Source organism: Pseudophryne corroboree, chromosome 1, assembly GCF_028390025.1.
Source record: "Pseudophryne corroboree isolate aPseCor3 chromosome 1, aPseCor3.hap2, whole genome shotgun sequence".
Lineage (NCBI taxonomy): Eukaryota > Metazoa > Chordata > Amphibia > Anura > Myobatrachidae > Pseudophryne > Pseudophryne corroboree.
The window spans coordinates 777171783-777181125 of NC_086444.1; the positions used below are offsets into that span (position 1 = coordinate 777171783).

A 9343-nucleotide genomic window follows, 5' to 3' on the forward strand; every position below is an offset into this window, starting at 1 on the left:
TTAGGTATAGTGTAAAAAACTGGAGTGATTGGACAGAGTTCGCTCAATGAATCCTTCACTTGAGTGGTGATGATCTTATCAAGTACTGCTTGACCTAAGATGCCATCCAGCTCAGCCTTGTATTGTAATGTTGGGTCATCTGGTAATATTTCATACACACTTTGGTCATTCAGTTGGCGGTATACTTCATTTTTATAGATTGACAAGTCCTGAATTACAATTCCACCCCCCTTGTCTGCGGGGCGGATCGTAATATCCTTGTAGCTGCCCAGGTTCATTAGTGCTGCATGCTCCTGCGTAGTGAGATTGCGTGGACCTTTGTAGGAGTTAAAGGATTTATCTTCAATACAACTCTCAAGGCAGTTGGTAAACGTTTTGATACTTTTATTGTTGGATATTGGATTAAAGGTAGATTTTTTGTAGACTGGAATCAAATCGGCTGTAGTTGTTTTGTCTGCAAAGTGTTCTTTTAGTTTCATGCGTCTATTCAATTTGAATAAGTCCACTTTATTGGTGAATTCATCGGGTGTGTGTGTAGGGACAAAAGACAAGCCTCTGTTCAGTACACGTATTTCATCATCAGTGAGTTGCCTCGATGATAAATTGAAAACTATGTTTTCTTTGAAGCCTTTTTTGCTTGCTTCCCTGCGGTTTTGGCCCCCCCTGCGCGTGCGGGCTCTTTTATATGCTCGTTTTTTGAGCGAGTGTTGACTCCTGCGGCAGATTGCTTCATAGCAGATGTGGAGGCACGTTCAGTGTCACTAGATGACAGAGCGGTACTGGACTGTTCAGTTTCCAATGGAAATTTTCTGGGTTTGCGTCGAAATCTTTGGTTCCGAGAGGGCCCTGTACCTCTCTGGAACACCCAATTATAAACCTGATTTGAGGCGTAATCCCTATCCACAGTTACCCTTTTGGATTTTTTGAACGTAATCAGGTCTGCTTGATATTTATCAACCTGAGCTGTCAGCTGTTCAAGCCAATCAGGTGGTGCAGTTGTTTGTATTTTTGTCAAATTGATTTTTTCAAACGCATCAATTTTCTCTTTTGTGATAGTCAGCTCACGTCTTGATTCCGCTATAACTAATAGCATCAAGTCAAAAGAGCAATGATTCAGGACAGCCGCCCATTTTCTACAAAAATCAGGATTATGCCGACCTATCGTCGGAATATTTCTAATCCTGAACCCTCTGGGTATACGTTTGTCTCTAAAATAATCAGAAAGGGTAACCCCATGTAATAAATAATCAACTGCTCTTTTTTTAAGTTTACAAAGTTGTGCGATAAGTTGGTCAAATGATTCTTCTGTATCAGTATGAGTGAGAGTTTCACCTTCTGGGAGCACTGTGATGCTAAACCCCGGCAGTTCCTCATGTGCAGACATCACCCAACGTGAGGACAATACTATATATACAAGGTGCACACTAAACTTCCACTGTGTCTGAAAAGTCCAGAATAAACGTAATATTTAAGTAGGTGCCTTGACCAGTGATCACATATGTGAATACTCCAATATAAATACCATAAGTCCGGCACTCACTGTTCAACTTCAATCAGCTTGTTCGGGTGCACAACCTCTCGCAGAGCATGCAGACATAGAACCAATGGAGGCACTCAGAAAGAAAAAGACGACACCTACTTAAATATTTAGTTTATTCTGGACTTTTCAGACACAGTGGAAGTTTAGTGTGCACCTTGTATATAGTATTGTCCTCACGTTGGGTGATGTCTGCACATGAGGAACTGCCGGGGTTTAGCATCACAGTGCTCCCAGAAGGTGAAACTCTCACTCATACTGATACAGAAGTTGAATCTATTTTGTTCCAGAAAGATCTCCTCACCATAGCGGGAGAAGAATCATTTGACCAACTTATTGCACAACTTTGTAAACTTAAAAAAAGAGCAGTTGATTATTTATTACATGGGGTTACCCTTTCTGATTATTTTAGAGACAAACGTATACCCAGAGGGTTCAGGATTAGAAATATTCTGACGATAGGTCGGCATAATCCTGATTTTTGTAGAAAATGGGCGGCTGTCCTGAATCATTGCTCTTTTGACTTGATGCTATTAGTTATAGCGGAATCAAGACGTGAGCTGACTATCACAAAAGAGAAAATTGATGCGTTTGAAAAAATCAATTTGACAAAAATACAAACAACTGCACCACCTGATTGGCTTGAACAGCTGACAGCTCAGGTTGATAAATATCAAGCAGACCTGATTACGTTCAAAAAATCCAAAAGGGTAACTGTGGATAGGGATTACGCCTCAAATCAGGTTTATAATTGGGTGTTCCAGAGAGGTACAGGGCCCTCTCGGAACCAAAGATTTCGACGCAAACCCAGAAAATTTCCATTGGAAACTGAACAGTCCAGTACCGCTCTGTCATCTAGTGACACTGAACGTGCCTCCACATCTGCTATGAAGCAATCTGCCGCAGGAGTCAACACTCGCTCAAAAAACGAGCATATAAAAGAGCCCGCACGCGCAGGGGGGGCCAAAACCGCAGGGAAGCAAGCAAAAAAGGCTTCAAAGAAAACATAGTTTTCAATTTATCATCGAGGCAACTCACTGATGATGAAATACGTGTACTGAACAGAGGCTTGTCTTTTGTCCCTACACACACACCCGATGAATTCACCAATAAAGTGGACTTATTCAAATTGAATAGACGCATGAAACTAAAAGAACACTTTGCAGACAAAACAACTACAGCCGATTTGATTCCAGTCTACAAAAAATCTACCTTTAATCCAATATCCAACAATAAAAGTATCAAAACGTTTACCAACTGCCTTGAGAGTTGTATTGAAGATAAATCCTTTAACTCCTACAAAGGTCCACGCAATCTCACTACGCAGGAGCATGCAGCACTAATGAACCTGGGCAGCTACAAGGATATTACGATCCGCCCCGCAGACAAGGGGGGTGGAATTGTAATTCAGGACTTGTCAATCTATAAAAATGAAGTATACCGCCAACTGAATGACCAAAGTGTGTATGAAATATTACCAGATGACCCAACATTACAATACAAGGCTGAGCTGGATGGCATCTTAGGTCAAGCAGTACTTGATAAGATCATCACCACTCAAGTGAAGGATTCATTGAGCGAACTCTGTCCAATCACTCCAGTTTTTTACACTATACCTAAACTGCATAAAAATCCGGTTGATCCGCCAGGACGTCCCATTATTGCTGCTAAAAATTCCTTATACTATAATCTTTCCCGATATTTGGATTTTTATTTGCAGCCATTGATTCAAGGACTTCCTTTGTGTCTCAAAGACACCACCTCTCTCATCCGCACTCTACAGTTAATATCTCCATTACCGACAACCCATCTGCTATGCACGATAGACGTCGTGAATTTGTATACCAGCATTCCTCATGATAGAGGATTACAGGCCATGGATAGATTCTTGAGCAGTTATTCAGACTACACTGGTCCGGACAATAAATTCTTCTTAAAGTTATTGGAATTGACACTGGGAAGAAATGACTTCCTATTCGACAAAAAGATATTTCGCCAGCGAACTGGGTGCGCCATGGGATCATGTGTGGCACCCAGTTTCGCCAATGTCTTCATGAGCGATCTGGAAAAACAACTGTCATCACCCGGCACCTTCCAAATGGAGTTTGCCATACTCTCAATTCCTGAGAATTATTCGCATCTGTAACAACCAGGATGATGTTAAACTACAAATTGATAATATGGCCCAGAAGTTTCTATCCAGAGGTTATTCTCCAGAGATTCTGGAGAAAGCGAAACAAAAAGCATTAGCCACCCCGAGAGAAGTGGCCCTTTCTCCAAAAATCCATAAGCAACAACAAGATTGGATGATTTGGACACAGGAATTCACCACAGCAAGTCCTTCCTTATCCCAACAAGCTTAACGCATCTGGCCAGTAGTCTCCAGAGATAAAGATCTGGGTTGTTTCCAGAATACATCTCTGAGGACTTCCTACAAACGTGGATGTAACATCAAGGACATTGTAGTCCATAATGATATTTCAGATTTTGGTCCTACCCGACCTCTACATTTTTTGACTCGTAAACCAGGGAACTTCAGGTGCACAGGGTGTACCACCTGTAGTTGCCTTGAGGTTGGAGATACTTTTTTGCATCCTAGGTCAGGCAAATCCCTTTCGATCAAATATGCCCTGACCTGTACTAGCAAATTCATAGTTTATTACATCAAGTGCCCGTGTGGTTTGCTGTATGTGGGCAAAAGCATTAGGCAATTTAAAGAACGTATTGCCTTACATAGATCGAGTATTCGCGCTGCGTTGGAAGATAGGGGTAGTGATTTACCGGTTGCTAGGCACTTTAAAAATCACAATCATAGTCTGGCCACTATCAGGTATAAAATGATAGACCACGTCCCCGCCAACAGAAGGGGCGGAGACCATGGTAAGATTCTGCTACAAAAAGAGGCCTGGTGGATACATAAGTTACAAACTGTGTATCCCCAGGGCCTCAATGAATCCTTAAGTTTTAATTGTTTCTTATAATTAATTCGGCTCTGCGCCTGTTTGGTATGCAATTACGCTAGGTCCTGCTTTGCTCTGACTCGGGCTAGCCGCGCCTCCTACCCGTCTGACGATGATTCCCGGCGCACAGTCGCACAGGTGACGTCATCGCAACTCGGCTGGACGCGGCGGCCTCAGATCCACGATAGGTGTTTGGTGAGTTGTATTCTTGTATAAATACTTGTTCTCTGTCATATGCTGGTCGTGTCTTGATAAAAGGGATCTGTCCCTGAAACGTCGACCTATCCAGCGGTGTGTCGTCTTTTTCTTTCTGAGTGCCTCCATTGGTTATATATATATATATATATATATATATATATATATATATATATATATATATATATATATATATATATATATATTTTATTTTTGGGGTGGTTTTGTTTTATTTTTTTCTGTATTTATTTTCTTTCAGTCTCCAGTGTGTGACATTCCAGGCTTCATGAAATGCATATTTCTCTTACACTTTATAGGTGGATGGCAAGATGAGACCTGGCCGGATGGTTGGACTGCAGTGACCAGGGATGGAAGACGTTCAGCACAATTTGAGCATACCCTTTTAGTCACAGAGACCGGATGTGACATACTTACACGAAGATTAGAAGACAATGGACGCCCTCATTTTATGTTTTAGCAAGCCCTATTGTCTTAACTAATTCAAATTAATGGGTGGTCAGCTACTTGGCACCATGATTTTTTACATAAAATATTACCTGAAGGAAATATGGGATTTTATTACAAATGCATATCCTGAAGGGAAGATAGAGCAAAACACAATGCAGAATTAGTATGTTAAAAATTATCTAAAAGTAGAAGAAAGCCAATCTTATTTATTTATGTTTTTGTTTATGCTTTCTTTTTTTTTTTTTATTTCCTGCCCTCCTATGTTTTGAATTTCTGTTTCTTGCCTTCATTTTCTTTACTCAGACAGAAACACGTGTTGCCTCCACAGTAACTCTTTACTGAATGTGGTCGTATTTTACAGTTTGGGGTGTGGATATATATTTTCCTTCAGTATGTACTACTAATGCATTTGTGTCGATGATTGAATGATGGCCTGCTTCTTAATCCTGGCTGTCTTTATGCTGCTGCAGACATTTAATGGCAAATACGTGTGTCTGCCCATGGAGTCTGATGTGTAGTTTTCTGGTTTTTATCTAGTAATATTAACTGCTTCACACTTCATGGTGCTTTACTTGTGTGGGTTCAGTTCTTCTGGCATCCAAGCCCATGGTAGCAAAAACTGTTATCTATGTCCTGCAGTTTTTGGGCTGATTTTTCTCATCCCTTTTGTTGGTGCCTTCAAACATTAAAAGTTGAAGTGTTTATAACTAGTCCTTTGTAGTAGGTATCTGCAAAGTGAGTCTCTGAAATGACTGTTGCTCCGAATTTTGTCCCAATCCCATTCTACTTGCTGCCAATAAGATTACTCAAAAGTGTGATACTAAATTCACTTTTAGTAAATTGTAACAAATTAAGAAATACATATTTTAGCCATCTTTGTTTCCTCCAAATAAGGTGAATCGGCTATATTAAAAGATAAAGAATGCATAATGAACTTTTAGTAAAAGGAGCATGAAGCAACCCAAAAACACTGCTGTGCTACAGTTTCCATTTACAGCCGGTACGAGCAAAGCATGTGTAGGAATCATGGAAACCATTACGTCCCAGCATCATGTGCACCGTAAACGCATGCCTTTGCCACACAGTGACTAACTGGCCCAAATAGTCAGATTTTTTTTTTCAAATTATTATTTAGAAATACCTGATGAATGTTTGCCAAATCTGTGCTGTATGATAATGATCCTAAAGTACTTCAGTCTTATTCATAGGATTTTGTTTAAATACTTTAAATTGCATCTGCCAGAGAGTTCTGTTTAAAAATGTTTTTTTTTTTTTTTTTTATATTGCCTATGTCAGTATTTCCCACTAACATTTCCGCTCCACTTAGCTTTGCTCATCTTCCATCTTTATTTTTTTTTTATTGTAGTAGAGGTGCCCTGTCATTACTGGGTTTGCAGAGAACTTGATAATCATGGAATACGTTGGCTCTGAATTTTATGACCAGTCCTAGTAAATGCTGGAATTCTTATTGCTCATTTAAAATAAGCTCAAAATTAAAAGCCTGTTTGCTCAAAACACACACCAATTGAGAAAGTTCTGTCTGCCCAAAGTTTTCGATATGCTTTTCAACCAAATATATTTGTTAAATTAAAATGTCTTGATAAACGTGCTGATTGGAGAGAATCTGATTTTGTTTTTCTGTAGGATATACTTTCATATATCTCATTTTAAAGGTGTGTTGTCCACTTTTGAACAACTGTGCCTTAATTAAGCTGCTCACATATAAAAAATGTCTCTCCCAGAAGTTGCCTCTGAAGTCTGAGAGCTTAAACACTTCAAATTGTGTTTGTGTGCAATACAAGCTATGCACAAGGATTCCATGGATCTTTGGTGAAACTGTATGAACATACGGAGTCCTCCAATATGCGGAAGCTAGCTCTCAGATATATGTCATGGTAGAAAAAGGAGGAGACTGTATTAAGGAGTTGACCAAAGTGGGTAAAACCTTTTTTTTGTGGACATTGGTCTCTCGACGTGTACTTTCATACAATAAATCATACATATGATGTAGAAAGTCTTTGCCATCTTACTAATTATAATTAAGATGTACGTTTATGTTGGCTTTAGAATAGCTTTGCCTCTTGCATGTCAGAGTACATGTGTAGCATTGTATTCTTAACATCATGTTTGTTGTACAAGCTTACCAAAGTGACAGCCCATATCTGTTCAACAGACATTTTCTGCAGACTTTTGTTTTTGAGAACGCATTCATCTATAGTGTATGATGTAAAGAATTTGTATTGTATCCAGGCTGTGATCGGTACGATTCATGCCCAGTTAACAGCTTGCCCAACTATATGCACATCTTCCAAATTTTTGGGGAAGATATGCATATAGGTTGAGCATGTTAGTCAATTGGCGTGCTCCAGTACTTAAAGTAAATGTGCATTGCTAATCCAGCTTTGCTCCATAATATTTGTGAGGCGAATGGTCCGACTTTTATAGCAAAATTATATTGTCTGTTTAATAACTACACATAAACCAGTGTTTTTTGGCTCCAACTTTACAGTAAGTACAAGCTGTAACATATCTTGCAGCACTCCCAACCTAATACCAAAACAAATATAAAAAAGCACCAACCTGCTATCAGAGCAAAAAATTGTTAATCTTGCAATACAAATTGTAACCACTAGATAGCACTAGTGTAAATATAACACACCAATTGAAACTTTATGAAAAACAAGAGTCTTATTCCGGGAGGTAAATCAGGGAATAAGTAATTGCTGCAGGATTGCATATGAAATAACTGTTTAATGCTATCACCATGAGTGTGTAATAAATGCTGTCACCATAAGTGTATGTATATGTCATAGTTATGATATTAACGCTACATATAAAGTGATACATGCTTAAACGGTATCTCATATAATTTAATATTTTGTGTCAATGAAGAGGGATTTAATGTTTATTTTAAATGTACCATCCACGATCGCTCTTTCTGTCCAGGCACTGCATCTTCATTTATTACAGTAGTATCAGACAGACAAAGTTAAGAGGGTCCTGTTTACAAGCTCAAAATCTATAAATACAGAAGCTTGTATTGCTGCTAGACATAAACTGCTGGGCAATAAGATCTTAGGTGCACTGTACATTATACCCACTTATGCACAGTAAACAGTAGGGTCAATGTGTGACTGGTCACGTTAACAGTTTAACGTGACTTAAACTTTTAACTTTAAAGTTCACAATTTGTTCAACTCCATGAAAAGATGCTATCTTTAATTTACAGATTTCTAGTTCTTTATGTAAATGTAGGCAGTTGAGAGTACTAGAAAACTGTTTCTACCCAACTTCTTATTTGAGATCAGATAAGAGAAAGCTTGACTTAAATTTTAGAGTAAAACATGTCAACCTGTAAACAGACTGGATGTAGTAATATTTGAACAAAGACCACCACTAAATTGTTTCTCATATCTGGATATATGTAAGGAGTTAAAGTAAACCAGTCAGTGTCAGGGGCTCTTTGTGGTAGCTGTCATTTTTCAGAAAAAGTTCCATATGTACCAATCGGGCACTGTAAGGCTGATCAGATCAGCTAATGAATCAATGACATGTATCTGAATGCATTTAACTTGTCTGTTCTTAATGTATTAAATTTGCATTGATTCTCCTGCTGTCCGACTGCTTCTGTCTAAATTGTTGCCAGTGAGTACTTGGTAATGTATGAAATGTGGTCAGCCTCCAGCCATGCAGTCAGCCGTACCCATTTGATGAACGTATGCTTTCCATGTACTTTGACTAGTGCTGAGCTTTGATGGTGATTTCTTGGTGGCAACAAATCATAAATCATTCTATAACCGCATTTTGTGTTCTTGTCTTTGACAATACAAGTCTGCTGCTGCTTTCCTGTACTGAAATTAATTTGCGTTTGGGACAATTGAAGCATAATGTAGCACACCTTGTGCCAAACTAAACTTTACTATAATTCAGGCCTTGGGCAAGAAGAAGGAAAGCATGCTTGATTGGCACAGCGGAAGTGACCAACAGGTGTTAGATTAAGATGCCCTTTCCAACAGATTGAATTTTTTTTTCAAAATGTAGCTTTTCATTTGCCAGCATGATCTTAATGCTTTAGCCTTGTGGAACAGAATAATGCGGCAGTTGTGCTAATGATTGGGGTGATTTCCCTTCATCCCGGCCCATAGCAGGTTGCCGGTACATATTACCTGATGTAATGAACAAG

General features: G+C 39.1%; 1 protein-coding gene across 2 annotated transcripts in view; it reads left to right on the plus strand.

The window, feature by feature from the left end:
* The window catches only part of METAP1 (methionyl aminopeptidase 1), a 126809-nt gene extending 117847 nt beyond the window's left edge, over nt 1–8962 (plus strand). For both annotated transcript variants that reach the window (XM_063917742.1, XM_063917752.1), the window contains exon 11: nt 5010–8962. In XM_063917742.1, the coding sequence (XP_063773812.1) occupies nt 5010–5170 (161 nt within the window). In that variant the 3' untranslated portion in view covers nt 5171–8962. The remainder of the gene's footprint in view (nt 1–5009) is intronic.
* Nucleotides 8963–9343: the final 381 nt, after the last annotated feature.